Source organism: Protomyctophum parallelum (assembly GCF_964188405.1).
Source record: "Protomyctophum parallelum genome assembly, chromosome: 14".
Lineage (NCBI taxonomy): Eukaryota > Metazoa > Chordata > Actinopteri > Myctophiformes > Myctophidae > Protomyctophum > Protomyctophum parallelum.
This window is the reverse complement of record NC_139709.1, coordinates 21,896,949-21,916,097: the sequence shown is the minus strand read 5'-3', so window position 1 is coordinate 21,916,097 and position 19,149 is coordinate 21,896,949. Positions and strand designations below refer to the sequence as shown.

At 44.0% G+C, this 19,149-nt stretch overlaps 1 protein-coding gene across 1 annotated transcript in view; it reads left to right on the top strand.

Moving 5' to 3' along the window:
* The window catches only part of LOC310870764 (low-density lipoprotein receptor-related protein 8-like), a gene marked incomplete at its 5' end in the record, with an annotated part of 99,765 nt that overhangs the window by 58,793 nt on the left and 21,823 nt on the right, over nucleotides 1-19,149 (top strand). Inside the window, 5 exons of the mRNA XM_083782066.1 lie at nucleotides 9,304-9,693; nucleotides 12,219-12,341; nucleotides 12,778-12,900; nucleotides 16,168-16,287; nucleotides 17,177-17,302. Coding sequence (XP_083638192.1) covers nucleotides 9,304-9,693; nucleotides 12,219-12,341; nucleotides 12,778-12,900; nucleotides 16,168-16,287; nucleotides 17,177-17,302 — 882 coding nt within the window. The remainder of the gene's footprint in view (nucleotides 1-9,303; nucleotides 9,694-12,218; nucleotides 12,342-12,777; nucleotides 12,901-16,167; nucleotides 16,288-17,176; nucleotides 17,303-19,149) is intronic.

Sequence of the window (19,149 nt, the reverse complement as noted above, 5' to 3'; positions counted from 1 at the left end):
GCACGTCTCTCTGTATCTGCTACCATGGCTGGCTAGCAGTGGCAGAATTCACTTCAAAGGAGCCTTAATCTTGCTGTATGTTTGTATTTAGAGGCAGACAGTGAAGGAACAATGGTGGAAAGCAGACTGTAAACTGTGTGTGTGCGTGTGTGCGTGCGTGCGTGTGCGCGCGGAATGAGAACACATTATTATGTTTGTAATGCATTGTCCCCACACTGATGTACACTACATGTTGGTGGCAGGTTAGACAGCTCGATGGGTTGCTATGGTTACTATGGTCACGTGGTGTTGGGTGGTACGTCAGACAGGTAGTAAAGTCAGCTGTTCACCGGTGGCATTTCATGACTGGAAGGAGAGGGGGTGAACGACCGGGAAGTCCAACTTTGCTGACCACTTTACAGACGCTAAGACAACACCATGCTGCTATCTGTATACTATTTGCACTTTGCACAACGCACTTTGGTATGATGTTGCTGAATCAATTGTTTTAATACACCTTGCCTAATAAATGAACAAAACGCAATACACTGGAGAAGTGAGTTCTTGGCACGCGTCTGGCAGTACATTTCCCCGCTTTTAGCCTCTCGGTGGCTTAATAAGTTTGTCGCCACGCACACATGTTAATAAGCGAAAATATACCATCTGTTTAACCACTTAAGCCGTATATACCTTGTTGTATATCAAAGTATATAAGGTTGTGATCTAGATGCTCACAACACATTGCAACGTGCCGCATCGTGACCTTCGTGACCATCTTTTTGCATAAACGTTAGCCTGTTTTTGCCAAATGTTATTTTCGCTTAGTTTTGCAGGAGGTTTTTGTTCAGTGTACACCTATTATGACATGCCTACAATAGGAATGCTATGGTTAATATGGTTGATGTCTCACAGCTTTGAAGGTGTATTGAGTGTAAATGCACAGAGAGCTATGATCCATAGTTTGTCTTAAACTTTAACCGTATAAACTAGGCTTTAATATTCCAGCCATTAAATATGAACGGAGCACCTTCCTGTTTAAACTCAGAATGTTTAAACTCAGAAGAAACCATGGCAGCGTTCATATACTATAGTAACTCTCATCATCTGTGTTTGATGGCTAACAGAAGTGTTTTACTCTCGTTTGAGTCTATTTATTTCAACCTTTACAATGACACTTTTATATTAAGCTGCATACTTCTCAGTAGGCTAACGTCAGACACAAAGTAACATTCTGCGTGACACATCCAGAGCCAGGTCAATAGGTACATTATGCAAATCTCCCCACCAGATGGGTGTGGATATATTGCACCAGGGCGAGGCATAATAATGTCCGCTCAAAGTTATCAGGCCAGTAGAAAGTACATTGAAGTTTTCAGTCGGCCTTCAAATACCTCCTCCTGTGTTAATGGGTATACTATACCTTCTGTGTGTTAATGGGTCTACTTGGTGAAGCTCATTCCACTAGCACTGTGGTTTCACAGTAAAGTACTTTACATTGTTTAAACCTCTTCAAGGAGCCCTGGTGATCCCCTGGCCCCACTTTGAGAACACACACGGCTATGTAATAAAAAACAACATTTGTATTCTTTGAGAGTTTTGTAATACATGCACAACCTTCATAAACGCAGAACTTAAGTGCAAGTCACAACTGCAGCACTTAATATACAGTATAGTCTGAACCAGAGATAACGTGAGATCCCAACTCACTGATTTATTTTGTTATCCAACTTTGGGACCCCATGGGCACTGGGCAGAGACCACTCCTGGTGAAAGAGAGGATGGGCTACACTCCCGACACTGACAGTCTAGTCACACCGAGCCATTAGCAGAAATTAGTACATTAGCCACCATGGACTTAGGAAAGTAAATCTTGCATAAAGCCATCGTGCTAATTGAGTCATCCTCGTGCTGAATTATGCATTAGGTGGAATCCAGCAAACTCCTTCTGATTTACATGAAGTTGCAGCTACTAGAGGCCCCTGAAGAAAGATTAGCTGGGCGTAGGAAGTCCCTAAGAGAGTAATGTGCATTTACTCATAGGCTAACTCTCTGGAGGATGTGTGTCTGCTGGGATCTGCTGCAAGGAAGACAAAGTGCCATGTTGTAGCATGATGTTGTGTCTTGTGTATGCTCATGTAAAGTAATGGGGCCAATCTACGCCGGGTCGCAGCCATTATGTGCCAACATTCTGTGTACAATTGTATTTGTGTTTATGTATATTGCATGAAGAGGCTTCTCTTGAATGTCTACATACAGTACATATATCTTATATGTGCTATCTCGAAGATGCACCACAGAAACGTTGTTGTCTGCCATGCTAATGTAATGCATATTTAATGTTATGGTTGATCAAATCAGACATAAAAAGATTCCAGATTGCTGTATTTCCTATTTTTGTTCTAAATGTTTATTTAGAACATGTTGTTGTTAGAATGTTGTTTATGGTGAAATTGCTAAAAAAGAAAACTAAAAACTAACATGATATGCCCAGTCAATATGCTCCTGTGATGTTCCTTTTTACTGACATCAAGTTTAAAATAAGAATTGAATGCACAGAATATCAAAATGAAGCAACTAAAAAACAACATTTCAATGGTAGTGGATGGAGAGAAGGGATTTTTGTTCAACCACGAAACGGCAACCAATGGGTGCGAAGAGGGGCAGGACTTGACATAGGGTGTCTAATGTAATCCTGGGCACTACTCCTTCTGCCAACCTGGGGAGAGCAACGGAGTCCAAGCCGCTTCTCCAGTTTCCCCGGTTGGACGTGGAAGGAACAGCGCGTGGAAGGAACACGTTATTCCAACCAGTTCATTTCCCCTGGCTGGCAAGGGGGAGGCAGTTTAGAGACCAGGATTACTGCATGTTTTTTTAGTTAACCTACCCTAGGCTAGGGGACACGAGGAGAACACGCAAACTCCCCACAGAAGTGCTGTATTTTCTGTGTCTGTTGAAAACTTCTTTCCCTCCAGTTACACTGTGCTGGTAGATACCGCAACCTCCCCAAACAAGAATGCCTTCGGAAGAAATATTTTGTCAAGAGAACATCTGCCCGCGGTGGCGTAATCCTTTCCCATTTCATTCTAATCAACATATTGGCATTGCAGCTTTCTATCATAGAAGCACACTCTGTTTCCTTTTAGCCTAATTATGTAAGAAAGAAAAATAACTATGCTGAACGGCGCATCGATTCAGCGTTCAGCATTCACTGTATCTCCTTCCTTCCCCTCTCCCCTGTGGCCCTGCTGTTCCTCTGTCAATAATGTCAGAGTTCAGGTGATAACTGCAAAACACGCTCATTCCTTCCGTGTCATACTGTACATTACCTGCTCTCTCCATTGTTATCATTTCACTCGATGGCAGAGAGAGAGGGAGAGAGAGTCGCTTGCTCTATTAAGTCTGTTTGCTTTGTTGAAAGGTCACTGCCACTGTCTAACCGTCTGACTCACGACTGTGTGTGTGTGTGTGTGTGTGTGTGTGTGTGTGTGTGTGTGTGTGTGTGTGGGGGGGGGGGGGGGGGTCTTTAGTGGGTCTTTCGCCATCTGTTTGTGGAGGCAGGGGTCTGTGGTGTGTGTACTGTATGTGTGCCCGTTTTGTACGAAATGCCGCAAATAATTAACACACCGTCCAATTGTGGTGGAACTGTGCACGCATATTCCCACTAGGCTCAGGAAGAAGAGCCACTTTTACCAAAAACGCTCCTATCCTGGTGGAGACTGGAGACCTGTGCCCAGAGTCCCCGACGGCTACCTTTTCAGACAGACAAGTCATGGACAAGTTGCAAAGTTGCAGTCAGTGTTTTACTGAGGAAGAAATCATGTACATATTTGCCAGTTTGTGACAGAAAAAAATCTTTTGGAATAAATACATAATTCCAGATTTTTGCTTTTATGGTTATGTTTCATTTTCAGTTACAGATATCGTGTTCTAACATTGATGAAATCTCTTGCAATATATTGGATATTGCAATAACGCAATATATCAAATATCATGATATGGCCTAATATTGCCACAGATATCGTATTGTGATAATATATCATTCCACCCCTAATGTGTGTGCGTGCGTGTGTGCAAAAGGCTCTAAGAAATTACTCTCGGACATGCTCTCTCTGTTTCTCTCTTCTCTTCACTCTCTCTGCCTCTCAATCACACATTCTGTGGACCTTTCTCTTATCTCTCTAGTCTTCGTGCATCCCTCTTTCTCTCATCTCCTCTCGACTTGCTTTTTCTCCTGCTCGCACTTTTATCTCATTTGTTCAGTCTGAGTCACCACTCTCTCACACACTCTCTCACACACTCTCACACACACTCTCACACTCACACTCATGCACACGCACGCGCAAAAGCATGCACCTGACCGTAGCAGTACATCTAATATAAGTAGAGAGACCAGTCCACTCTCCTCTCTGTGTGAAACAGTGGTTGCCGCGGGCAACCATCTTCTAAAGCTATGTTTCTATGTCAGTCGTTCTTCGATTTTTCAATAGCTAAAGCATAACATAATGCTAACACAGCTAAACAGTCGTTGTCAAAGATCGGCATTTTCAGCAAAGATAAGTATATAGGGGTTAAGTGGCTAGTTAGTGGTTACTACTGTGTTTAGATAATTCTGTATTATGTTTATGTATTTGCTTGTGGAAATGTGAATGACACAGGTTAAAATGAATCATCACAAAGATGTATGTATATAGGGGACCAAGTGTGTGTGTGTGTGTGTGTGTGTGTGTGTGTGTGTGTGTGTGTGTGTGTGTGTGTGTTCTTTCTTGCATTTATCTATCGTCGATTGACTTTTTAACCATCTTTGGGTTCTGTTCCCAAAATTGGCAAATTGTCCTGATATTCAATTATTCATATTCATTAAAATATATCTCATTGGAGTCTGAAATAATATGGTGATTTTGATGGTTCTCTGGGATGAGCGCCAGAAAACTAATTACGTCCTGCTCAATAGGGATGAACAATTTGGGAAAAATCTCATTGTGATTTTTCAGACCAATATGTATTTGTCTGTTCAGTAACAGGAGTCTCCCCATCTCCAGATGTTTTTATAAACAGAAAATACATTTTCAAATTGGTTTAATGCAATCACGAGAGAGAACCCCACAAAGATAATGTATGCGCTAGTGATCCAGTTCCAATTTTGTCTGTTAATTATTTTGTTTGTTTGTTTCATAAGTTCCTGCTTAAAAATGTATTTTCTGTTTACTAAAGAGCTGAAGAGACGACTGTTACTGAACAAACTTTATAGAAGATTACTATGGGAATATATAGAGCTATTTAACAGTCATTGTCTCCGCCAGGCCGAAGGCATGGGGAGAGACTATGTTTTGCACCCCATCCGTCCGTCCGTGTGTGTGTCCGTGTGTCCGTCCGTCTGTGGACAGCTAATCTCTGGCACCGTTTGCTCAATGGCAGCCAAACTCTGCACACACACTCCCTGGATGCCAGAGCTGAACCTCTGCTCCAAAGTTTTCACATTGGCCTGTTACAGCGCCACCAAGGGGGCACTTTTTGCAAAACACATTTCTTGACTGCACAACTACAGATTTTGTCCAAACATCACGCAAATTGTCTTTCTATAACCATTCAACGTAACAGGTCTTTCAAAAATTTCCGACTACATCCTGATTGGCTAATATTGGCTTCTTAAGTTCACAGGAGTGCTCTGTTTCAGACAAAATGCTGCAAATCATGAACACATTGTGTGATTTCCGTGAAATATAAATATTGCAAGAAATGCCACTTGAACATTTTCATCTCAGCCTCATGGTGGCACTATAACTGGCCGATTCATGTTTTTACCTATAACTGCACTGATCTGTGTAAAACCTTGTATGCACACTCCCTAGAGGCCAAGGAAAAACCTTTGCCTGGAATTCTGCTCTTTATAGCGCCACCAGGAGGCCAACATATGTAAAACACATTTTCTTATATTACACGCAAATCAGTACACATGATCTCCATAGTCATGTGATCAAGACGGGTTTGTTTGATTTCTCATTATTCCATCCTGATTGGCTAAGATTGGCTTTCAAAGTTTTTAGGAGTAGCCCGTTTTGTACCAGTTTTGTACAAAATGCCGCAACTCATCAACACAGTGTCCAATTGTGGTGAAACTGTGCATGCATATTCCCACTAGGCTGAGGAAGAAATGCCACTTGACAGTTTTCAAATCATCCTCATGGTGGCGCTAGAACAGGCCAAGTCGTGTCTTCACATATAACTGCACCGATCTGCGTAAAACGTCGTATGCACACTCTCTACAGCGGCACCCCAAGGAAAATGATCTGGACTGCATTTTTCAATTCTGCCTTTTTCGAGCGCCACCAGGAGGCCCATTTATGTGCAACATTTGTGTGTACCCCATAGCGATGGTTTGATTGGCTGAGCTCCCCTTAGCGATTATTTGATTGGCTGAGCAATACACGTACTGAGGACAGAAAAGTGAGGACGCCAATTGTGATTGGTCGCTGAGAAGTGAGGACACCAATTGTGATTGGCCGGAATGTGATGATGTTTGATGATAAGAGCGCCCCTCACTTTACATGGGTGTGATTTTTCTTTTTACTGGCTGCATGTTGCATTTTTTTCCTTTTCCCTTATAGTCTCCCTACTGCTACCGTGCTACCGTGCTACCTTCTAACACTTACACTACAGGGTTAGAAGGAGTTCCAGGCAATTTCAGATATACAGGTAATCAGATATAGAGAAACTGTATTGCAGCCTTGCAGCTGCTGCACTGCAAAAAAGTTTGACTTTTCAATTCCATATGGGAATGCAAATTAAATGTTAAACTACAATATTGGCATGCATGTATGCATACTAACAGTAGGACTTGTCTTCCCTACACACTGCATGCCATATTGCATCATAAGCAGGGATGGCGGTGGCTCAGAGGTAGTGTGGCCGAAAGGGAACCGCAGGGTTTCCAGTTCGAACCTGGGCTCCCCCAGAGTTTGTGTCGAAGTGTCCTTGAGCAAGACTCTGAACCCCTAATTGCTCCCGATGAGCATGTTGGTGCCTTGCATGATTTCCGCCGCCATCGGTGTGTGAATGGGTGAATGTAATGCACGATCTATGTACAGTAAACTATATAAATTCACCATTTAAGAGATATCAGCCTAGGCAATTACGCACCCATGCACACTAACTATATCATTCAACTCCCCAAGAGCCTAGATGGAAAATGTTAAATTAAAGTTATTAAAGTTCGCTACGTAAAATGTTTATTCCCACAATTGAGCCGGCATCTCAACCGAATGTGTTTAACATGGTTCATATGCAGCCTTATCTGACCTTATTATCCCAAGTATTTTTTAAATGAATTTACCTAGAACCGCGAATGACAGTCTTAGCCTGCGCACTCTGTGTTTTACTAATGGCCTTCCCCATGTGTGATAATATGCATACTGTACGCACGTTTGTTGGATCTCATTAATAATTTAGCTCCTTATTAGTATAGAGTGAGGCTAGAAGCATCATGGCATGGAGTGGGATGTCATAATAAAACAGCATTTTCAGATGGAACTCAGTTAATAATATATTGATGATGATATTTTAGCCTTTAGCCGAGCTGAATGTAAAATATATATATTTTGTGTTTGTTTTTTTGCGTTTCCCTTCTGCAATGTTAGAATAGTAAATAATGTGGTTATGTGATAAGTCTTGTCTATAGTGTCTACTCTACCCTAACCGGAATGAATGAATTCATTAAGCACTGCTGCGTGTAATGGTATAGCGAATTAAACATATGCTACAATTAAGTAGAATGCTAATCACGACAATCTGTTCTGACATTCACTAGCTGGGGAAGTGTTCACCCAGTTAAGCTCAACGTGTGGTGATATTAATTAGATATTTTGCTGTGCTTCTGGATTCCCCTTTAGCATGCTCTTTGATACGCACGCACGCGCGCTCACACGCGCGCACACACACATGCACACACATGCACACACACGTACACACACACACACACATTATTTTTCTTTTCTTTTTTCCTTTTTTGCTGTCATTGACACGCTACAGTACATTGTGTTCTATATATTATGCCAGGAAAGTATTTCATGAGCTCAGTACGCACTCAAACCACTCATCATTTATTATGAAACGTCGAAAGTACACCAGTTTCTCTTCTTGTTCCTGAGAAGTTGGCTTTGGGGAGATGCGAGGCTTTCGCAGATCATTGTTGATCCGCTTGCCCATTTATGCATGCTGATTCAGCGTGTAAACATATACAACGGCAACCACCCCCCTCCTGTAGCTAGCCCTGAGATGCTAAAGACGGCAACGGCGTGCGGTTTGCATGAACTGTATGAATATCTAAGCGCTGGTGTCTTTCCCAGTGCTGACTTTTATGCTCAGTGAGGCCGCCTTCTTGCCGACTGGCTGATTTTTAAGTTGAGTAATAAACAAAATATATGTAGAGAAGGCTTGTAGAAAGATCCAAAAGCTTGCGAGTTTATACATTACAGATTGCCGGCTTTAGGGTTAGAGTTATACAGTTTTCGACATTCACAAAATCGCCATCCTAAAATGTTGATTTCCTCATGTATGTATGGTAATACAAAATTGTGTGTGGGTGTGACAGAAACTGGGATTTACATCTTGTTTACATCTGCTCAACCACGAGTGTGGATCCCTTGAAAGGAGAGGATTAAATGGCGTGAAAGTGATGCAGTGCACTCAATTCCCACCCAGATTAAATATTCATAAAGGTAAGGTGAACCATGTGGTCAAGAGCACATTGTATCATGCCCCTGAAGTGCACACTGGTGGAAGTGCCACTTGATAATGGATAGCCTGCCGGGTCTCCGAGGATCCTTCAAAAGACGTATTAAAAAGTCTTCAAATCATGCTTCAGTGGTTAGAATGCCAGAGACACAAATAAAATTAAGGATTTATTCCTCTTACATTGCATTTGTCCTTTTTTGTCATTGATAAATTGGTCTCACTTGTACTGCAGATAATTCTTTGCAAAAAAAGGAGAAAAGAAAAAGGAAAAGCCATTTATGAGAATAGACTGTGGCAGTCAACAATGCATGACAGCTACAATGAGGGGGCTTTACTGGCTCCGTCGATCTAAAAAAGTTCTGTTTATAAACTTTTTGGCAAACAAACAAACAAATACTAGAACTCATTTTGTGATTTATCTGTGGAATAGTATAATGATTTCAGCTAGAGATTGAATCTTGGCATCAAAAAACCTCATTCATAATTATTCAGCATTGGGAAGATTGTTTGGATTTATTTTCTAGGTCACTGGAGTTATTCTGTTTGTTTCTCTCTCTGTGCTCCCTCCCTCCGTCCCTCATTCCCTCCCTCCAGATGACAAGGCGTGCCCCAGCGGGGAGTTCATGTGTGCTAACCGAAAGTGCCTCGGCTATGTCTACGTGTGCGATGGCGATAACGATTGTGGCGACGGCAGCGACGAGCTCAAGTGCTCCTCCACGGCAACCTGTGGGCCCAACCACTTCCGCTGCAACACCTCCGAGTGCGTGCCCCTCATGTGGAGCTGCGACGGGGACCCTGACTGCGCCGACGGCTCAGACGAGGGGCTGGACCGATGTGGCGGCGATGGAGTCCCGTACCCGCCCCCCCGCCGGGCTAACTGCACCTCAGAGGAGTTCCGCTGTGCCAATGGCGAATGCGTTCGACTGACCTGGAAGTGTGATGGCGACCCTGACTGCAAGGACAAATCGGACGAGGCTGACTGCCGTGAGTTTGACTGATGGCTGTATATGCTCTTATAGTTAAACAATACCTTGGCCACTGCCTAAACCACCGATCGCCGTTGGCAGGCGACCTTGTCTGCGTCGGTGCACTGCACAGACGCCTTAAGACAAGTGTCTGTTGATGGTTTCGGCTGTGAAAACAACAAAACCATGTGGTGTCTTGTCTCATACCTGTCAGAAGTTTTTTTTTTATCCCACGATTTTGTAACCAATTTTTCACCCCTGTGTCAATTATCTAATGACTTGAACTCATGCTTCCTTCATGCATGAGTTTCCAAGTTGCTCCTTTACACCTTACAGGGGTGAGTTTCCCTGGTTGGACGTAGCGTGTGGAAGGAATACGTTATTCTAACCAGTTCCTTTCCCCTCCATCGGGCGCCCCGGCTGGCCAGGGGGAGGCAGTTTAGAGACCAGGATTACTGCATGTTTTTTGTGAAGTTGTTTTAAGCAAGTCGGAGCGTTCTGTCATTGCCCTGACGTGACGAAAAAAGTGTCCATCTTTTTCGTAACAGTTTGACTGCGGAATTAATTCATCAGAATGCTCTGTTGACTGCCTAGATTTCACTAACCTTTGAAGAACCACCACGCCGACGTCATCATTCCTTTTCATTTAAAATGGTGTGATCCTTTGTCGTAGTGTTGAAAAAGAATCCAAAGTGGCGATCAACAACACAGAGCGGAAGAGGAAGCGCAATTTCCCAGAACCCTTTGCATGCCATATGTCATCCGAAGTTCCGAAAGCGTCACCTATCCCTCTCTGTCCGATGGAAACTAAGAAGTCTAAAAATGCGAATGAAACAATGAAAACGTAACTCGTGTAACTCGTTATTGGGAGGGAAGCTGTTCTACAATCAATTAACTCGTGTAACACCTGAATGGGAGGGAAAGTGTCCGCCTGAATATTTCACAGTTGTTAAACATACCTGCCCCACAGAGGCGCCGATGCCAGACAAAGATCACACAAATGGCAAACGCAGAAGTAATTACGTTGGAGGTCAGTTTAATTTCAGAGTATGTCTATATGCACGCTCTGACAATGTGTCTCCTCGTCAGGGGACCAGATACAGAAACGGCAAACATCATCTTCCTCCACCTCTGCTGGGCTGTGTCACCGTGTCACAGCATTTCAAACATCATCTTCCTCCACCTCTGCTGGGCTGTGTCACCGTTTCACAGCATTTCAAACATCATCTTCCTCCACCTCTGCTGGGCTGTGTCACCGTGTCACAGCATTTCAAACATCATCTTCCTCCACCTCTGCTGGACCGTGTCACAACATTTCCTCGCCAGGGGTCGCCGGCAGACGTTCGGGTGGGAGTGAGAGGGGAATGTATTTTCTGCTGAAGATAGTTTAGACACTCCTTTAGAAAATTGTGGATAAAACAGGCTTTCCTATTAGTCTGTGAAGGCGCGAGCCCTCTGGCGCATGTGGCTCACAAAAGCCCAGAGTGTGATAGTCCCTCTATTCATTATCGAGATGTGCGGCGCACACATCAAACCCACCCGCTGCCTCTGCGGTGTCATAAACGCCAGTTACTGGTCGATTAATTGTTGCGATCCTCGGCCAATTCTCTGCCGGCCAAACAAGGGATCGTCGGCGACTCGAGGCGGCATTTGTCCAGAGGTTGCTTGGCAACCCTTTGCTTGTCCTTGAGAGTGCATTTAAAGGCCCTTGAATAATAAGGGAGTTTGGCTCTGACAGCGCGGGTGAGTGTAGGGTGTACAGTAACAAACTGTTCAGACCTGACTATAAACTCACAACAACATTCATATTACTTTGCTAGATTCGGTCCATGTAACTGTCTCCCTGTACAGAGCACTAGCTCATTGGCCTAATTACATCTGCAGCTCTGATTGATATCCAAGATGAAGGACAAGGCTCTGCTAAGGGAGATAGATAATCACTCTGTCTCTGTGTGTGTGTGTGTGTGTGTGTGTGTGTGTGTGTGTGTGTGTGTGTGTGTGCGTGTGCATGTGCGTGTGCGTGTCCGTCCGTCCGCGTCCATGCATGCGCGTGTGTGTGTTCACGTCTGAAGCCCCATTCCCCATTCCTCTGTCCTGTTCGTCTCCTGATAACACTAAATCATATCTCCTCCGCTCCATATATATTGCTTTTTAGTGTGGTTTTGAAGGGGAGTTTCATAAGCATGTGGGGGCCCATTGATCAAAAGCTTGCCTGTGACTGGGATATAAATGCAAACGGAGGGGCGGATGGCTCCGTCCGGCCTCCATCTTGGGGTTAGGATATTGAAAATCATTCATCACAGACCCACAGGTTAACTGCCTATGCTCTAGACTGCCCCTCTCCTGCGGTGGATTGATTGGTCTTATTATGTTGCCTGAATGTGTGCTGCACGGTGAACCGAAAATGTTGTCACAGCCTCGACCTCAAAAGTCTTCTTGTTAAGGTGACTTATTTTCTTTTTTGTAAAGTCCATTTTGTGTGTGTGTGTGTGTGTGTGTGTGTGTGTGTGTGTGTGTGTGTGTCTGTGGTGTGTACACACACAGCCCTAGTGACATGTCGTCCAGATGAGTTCCAGTGCGGTGACGGTTCATGTATTCACGGTACCAAGCAGTGCAACAAGGTGCATGACTGTGTTGACCACAGCGACGAGGATGGCTGCGTCAACGGTGGGTTCACCTGTCCATCGGTCTGTCTCTGTACTGTACTGTATGCTCGGTTTGTCTTAAACCTGTACAGCTTGTGTTGTTTTTAACGTGCTATATAAATAAAGTATGATTTGATTTGTATGCCTGTAGCCTGGAATCTAGACTCATTTGTCTGTCTGAATTTGCCTTGACTGATAAAAAGAATAAACCCTAAATTAACTCTAAATTAACTCTTCATAATTAAGGCAGTTGTATTTGTGGCTTTACATTTCTTTTACTTTACATTGTCATGTAGTTTGGTTATCGTAATATTGTGACATACTGTAGCTTAAATGCAGTCGTTTCCTGGACTTAAAGGCTGCAAAATGCAGGGATTTTGTTCAACAATAAGAAACTAAACGCAACAGTAGTTTTAACACATCTATATTCTAATTTTTCCTTTTCATTTAAATGACAGCCACCAAATGTGAGGGACCCCTGAAGTTCATGTGTAAGAATGGAGAGTGCATTGACAGTGCCAAAGTTTGTGACTCCAACAAAGACTGCAAGGACCGCTCGGATGAACCCAAGAAGGAGTGTGGTGAGAACACATGCACACATGCACGCATACAAAACATGCACGTGTGTGATTAATTCACTTGAAAATATTTTTTTGTTTGTGACACAAGGCAGATTTTTCAAATTAAAACACCAACCTCTACAATTGAGGTATCAACAATATTAATAGTTTGATGCAAAATATTTTCTGCCACTTTTTCAGATCGTGTAAAAACCTTCCCACTGCCATGGACAACAATAGGTTGGGAGTATTGGGACTAGTCTGGACAACAATAGGTTGGGAGTCTTGGGACTAGTCTGGACAACAATAGGTTGGGCGTCTTGGGACTAGTCTGGACAACAATAGGTTGGGCGTCTTGGGACTAGTCTGGACAACAATAGGTTGGGAGTCTTGGGACTAGTCTGGACAACACTAGGTAGGAGTCTTGGGACTAGTCTGGACAACAATAGGTTGGGCGTCTTGGGACTAGTCTGGACAACAATAGGTTGGGAGTATTGGGACTAGTCTGGACAACAATAGGTTGGGAGTCTTGGGACTAGTCTGGACAACAATAGGTTGGGCGTCTTGGGACTAGTCTGGACAACACTAGGTAGGAGTCTTGGGACTAGTCTGGACAACAATAGGTTGGGAGTCTTGGGACTAGTCTGGACAACAATAGGTTGGGAGTCTTGGGACTAGTCTGGACAACAATAGGTTGGGAGTCTTGGGACTAGTCTGGACAACAATAGTGCCAGCCCGCGTCTAGCACCCGCAAGTGTGGGGTTGGACATGGGGCGCTTTGCCGCTCACCGGCACGTTAGTCTCAGCTGTGCTGTGCTGTGCCATTACTTAATGTACGCAACAGCTACTAATCCTTTGCCACAGTCCTTTGTAGCGTTACGGGGAGAGTGATCATGTTGCATACCGTAAGAAACATTTAAGCTCTCTGAAAGCAACGCGCTCATGTTCACAATAATCAAATGTGACTGCACCCTCCACCCCCTCTATTAATGTGCATTTCAAAGGGCTGGAGAGGCTGTCAGACATTAAAGGCGGCTTCTGCTGATCAGAGAAATGAAAGCCGCTGTTACTCATCAAAGAACAAGGCAGTGGCACGCTGCTGCATAATGCTTTCTCTCCATCTCTTCATGATAACATCCTGATTGTTAACTCTGGGAGTACAAATGGAACCAAGTGGTTCTCTCTCTCCCTCTCTCTCTTCCTCTCTCTCTTTCTCTCCCCATCTCATTTTCAGCTCTTTAGTACCTCTCCCAGAGAGAGTGCATGCGGGGGGAGTGAGCGAGGAAAGGTTGTTAATACCTGTCTGGAGTATTAACAACCCGTTCAGGCCCATCTGGGTACTTTTTCTTTACACACTCTCTCTCTAGGTCGTCCTCGGGCAAGCCCTCCTGCAGCATCTCTAGTCATGTCAGGCCTCCAGACATCTGTATTTGTAACATGTTGTACGCTCTGAGTTTAATGAACGCTGAGCAGTCGAATACCCCCCCCCCCCCTCGCCCAGTGAGGTGGGCGTGCCGTTACACTGAGGCCCAGGCACTATTCACTTCGCTCTGAATGTCGCACTTTAGTAACCGAGTTAAATCAAAGCCGCAATCCATGACATTTTAATGACGTTTAATAAAATATACAGTAACTGGGGACATCTGAGGTGGACTCGCTTCTCTTTCATTGGGAAGTGTAGACACTGGTGACAGGTAGGACATATACTGGCTGGTAGCCCTGCCCAAATCTCGTAATCCCATCACATGTCTCCTGGCCAAGGGGTGAATCCCTCTCATATATTTTGTTTCCCACCTAACACTTCCCTCTCACACACTGTGTGTGTGTGTGTGTGTGTGTGTGTGTGTGTGTGTGTGTGTGTGTGTGTGTGTGTGTGTGTGTGTGTGAGAGAGAGAGAGAGGTGTTAGGTGGGGTGTCATGTGGGATGGGGGCGGGTGTCTGCTTGCGGTGTAGACTGACCTCGGCCTGACAAGAAAATGAAGAGGGGAGCAGGAACCTCCAGGAAAGGCTCCCTTCCTCTCTTTCTCTCTCTCCCTCTCTCCTTTCTTTTCTCCTTGAACGCTGGTCTTCTGATCAGCGCAGAGGTTTTCAGCTCATTAAAAGTGTGTTGAAAGAAACCAGCTCATCGCCACACTCACTCGACCCTGCACTCGCAAAATGCTCACCGAGCTGAGCAAGCACAGCAAAACACGCACGCATGCACGCACACACACACACACACACACACACACACACACACACACACACACACACACACACACACACACACACACACACACACACACACACGCATATACTATTCATTTATATGTCCCTTCTCTGACTGTACACTAAAGCATCTCGGATTCAGGATAATGGGATTGCATTTACCGCCTCAGCCTTGCGTCAGGGAAAATCAAGGCACTGTACGCACTGTAGTTATCAGTGCTCTCAAGTGTTGACCGAGCATTGCTGTGCTAGCGCGCCCAGCACACTAGCATTCATTTTTTAACAGGCTTCGCTACGGGTGAAAACAGGCGATGCGTTAACGGGTGGAAATGGGAGAGATGAACAGAGAGGGCATGAAGGGAACGAGTAGAGAGAAATGTCATGTTCATTTATTTACCCATGAGAGTCAAGACATCACCTCTAAATCATGTCTGCCCTTGGAAGCTGTCTGGAAAGATGTTGTGAGCTTCCACGCAACTGTCTCTCCAGGGGGCTCTCTGTCACCCAAACGACCACTTTGAGGAAATGGGAAGGAGACCTTAAACTAAACAATAGTCTTCCTTGGCCTGCAGTTAATTCTGCCAAAGGCCTTAATGGTGGATCCTGTGATGTTGCTAGCGTGCACGTCGCCTGGCCAGAGTGGAATGGTGGAAGCTAATACAGGGTTAGAAATGTCTGGGGTATAGTGGGGAATCCGCCATTCGTTTATACTTCCCAAGGCTCTGGTTTTGTTCCCCTTCATTTTTGCCTCTACACCAAATCTCTTGGCCAAAATAGCTGATCTGAGGAGCTTGTAGATGTTCTATGTTTGCTTATTTTTGCGATTATTATAATGACATACCCAGAATAGGGATACTATAAGTAAATATAATAGGATGATTGTTTGATTCATAGATAAGTAAAAGAAAATCCAAAACAACTAAAAGCAGGGAGGGGAGTGTTTCTGTGGCATCATTTGACCCTCTTTCTCTCTATCTCTCTCTCTCTCTCTCTCTCTCTCTCCGTCTGCCTCTCTCCGTCTGCCTCTCTCTCTCTCTCTCTCTCTCTCTCTCTCTCTCTCTCTCTCTCTCTCTCTGTCAGGGTTGAATGAATGCCTGATCAACAACGGCGGCTGTTCCCACATCTGCATCGACCGACCCATCGGCTTTGAGTGCCAGTGTCCCACCGGCTACCAGCTGCTGGATAAGAAAACATGTGGCGGTGAGTGAACCGATAAACTGTACACACCCATAGTGTTATGCATTTTGTGTGTGGGTGGGGGGGGTGTGCGTGTGTGTGCGTGCGTGTCACCAAACAGACAAGAAAGGACATCTTCTGTGTCCATTGTGTCCGCCTGGCACCATGGAGACTGTTGTTCGATTCCTACAAGGTGACATTGCTTACTGCCATTGGCAAACAATACCTCCACCAACCACACACACACACACACACACACACAGACAGATTGCCAGTGTCTTGTAGAAGGATGCTGTTCAATACTTTAACAAAGAAACGCAAGCAGTGCCAAAGCCTGCTGGGGGGCCTGAGCCTTTTTATTTTTGTCACTCTGAACAGCCACTTTTTAATGACCATTTTGCGGACCAGACTTTTTAATGACCAGCACTGCAGTTGCGGCCCTGGTCATTAAAAATTATCCATATTTAATTCAACCATTATTCTCCTGACAAAATGTCTAAGTCATTTAAAGGTGAAACTGCTTTTGGCACAACTGCCCTGACGGTGAAAGGGTCGGTCGGTCGGTCTGTCTGTCGGAAGACGGACGGACGGAGGGACGGACACTCGGACAGACATTGTTTTTTAATGTATCCTCATTTGTGTGGACAATATCTGTCATTCCTTCTGACACACTCTTTTATGTACCGCACAGCGCACACTCTCTGAGTTAACTTAAAACTCTGAATTTACTGTGTGCTAATTGTAATTTGCAATAGCCTAGTGTGCAATTCTCATGTCTCACTCTCAGGGGTATTTTCTTTGTATTGAATGACAGCTAATTCCGTGAGATTATAGAGATTGTAAGTGTCTTATCTAGACGCCTTTCTCCTTCCCCCTGCTATATGATAAGTGGTCTTCCCTCCGGTGTCTCCAGACATTGATGAGTGCCAGAACCCAGATGCTTGCAGCCAGATCTGCATCAACTACAAGGGAGACTTCAAGTGCGAGTGCTATGAAGGTTATGAAATGGATCCTGTATCCAAGACCTGCAAGGCAGAAGGCAAGTAACACTATAAACCATCAACAAAATTACAATATCAGCTGATGATGATGATGTTGATCCAACTGTAGAGACAAGATGAATATAGGTCACCATTTACTATGAGATGCGATCTAAAAATAGCCCATGTAGTTGTTCAATCTTGATTACAATGGCACATTTCCATAAGAGGAAACAGTAGCTACATGTTTACTACTCTGTGATTAGAATACATATTCATTGAAAATGTCATGTATAACACAAAGTTATGATATAATTACAAATTATAAATTTGGAAAAAGGCTATTCAGTGGATCACTGAATAGGATTTTCACACCAAACACGGTTTGCACTGTGTGTGTGTGTGTGTGTGTGTGTGTGTGTGTGTGTGTGTGTGTGTGTGTGTGTGTGTGTGTGTGTGGGTGTGTGTGTGTGTGTGGGTGTGGGTGTGTGTGTGTGTATAAAATATGTAATATTATGTTAATGTGCACAGTGGCACATATAATCAGCTCGCATACTGAGAACACTTCCCAGTTTCCCTGTCAGTCCTCATTTCGTAATCTCAAACAAACTTGTTGTTGTACTGTATCTTATCATTGCTTTGCTACTGTTTGTGGACACAACAAAGTTGCATAATTATAGTACAGTACACACCTCGAGAGGTTCACCATGGCAACCAGCACCACCAACACCCAAGCTTGGTCTCCAAACGGTCGAATATATTTTGATAATCTTCTAAATTTACTGTTGTCTGATTTACCATACACTTACACTGTATTATACATTTTAATTCATTTCCTGGGCTTTCATTTGTTTCCACTGCTTGGCACTTGTGTTCCTTAGTAAGCAAATGCACATGCAGTACTTGGTCATTACTCACTCTAAACAGTTTTTTGGATACTTTAAGTTTGCCTTCTAGTTTCCTGCCAAGTGTACAGTGCTTATTAGGGAATGGAGTAGTACAATCCGTTTCCTATGGGTACTTTTCTTTTCCCCAGTAATTATAATGGATTACCGTTTACTAATTAGGGGGCTGCAAAATAAAAGGTTACCAAATACCTATAAATCATATCTGTAGAATGTATGACTTGGGAAATAATCACCAGGGTTTAACCCATTAAGACCTGAGGCCGATTCTACAAATCAGTAGTCTTCACACTTTCAAGATTTTCATCTGTACAGTACATATACTTCTATGTCTGCTATTTTGAATAGCCAACGCAAATAATCTAAAATTACACAGATGCTTTTCAGGTTTTAATGAGTTAATGAGGAAACTCACTCAGTGTGACTGCCCTTTCGGGATATGGGATTTCGACTCTACCATCTGTCATGGGCGCGAGTGTGTCATGGCATGTCGCGCTCCGTAAGCTTAATTTATGATCTGTCTGTAAGAAATAACAGACTTACAAGCTCACAACATGTCGCGGATGAGCTTGTAGGGCTGCTCAGTGACTGATAGCGTGACGTACTTGGTCATCCTGAAGGGTGTCCTAATTAGGCTCGTAATTCCTCAGCGTGTACCTGGCTGGCTGGGTCGAGCCAATTGTGTCAAATTTAATTTTGAACGTCTGCTCGTTCACGACAGTCTACGAATCGGTTGGACAACAAAGTTCACTGCAAAAAGGTCAATTGATTTTCCATCTAATAGCCCTATCATGGAGAGCATTATTGGGAGAGAGGCCAGTTGTCATCTTTAGATTTAATTCTACCCCAACAAGAAAGTTAATTTCTAAATTGGCGCAAAAGCGAGTGTCACGCTTAATGTTTTGCCGGAGGCTGACGACTCTCATTTCCCTCAATTAAACTCTGCTAATTTCATCCAACATGGATAATTGTGGATGTGTGTGTGGATGTGGGTGTGTATA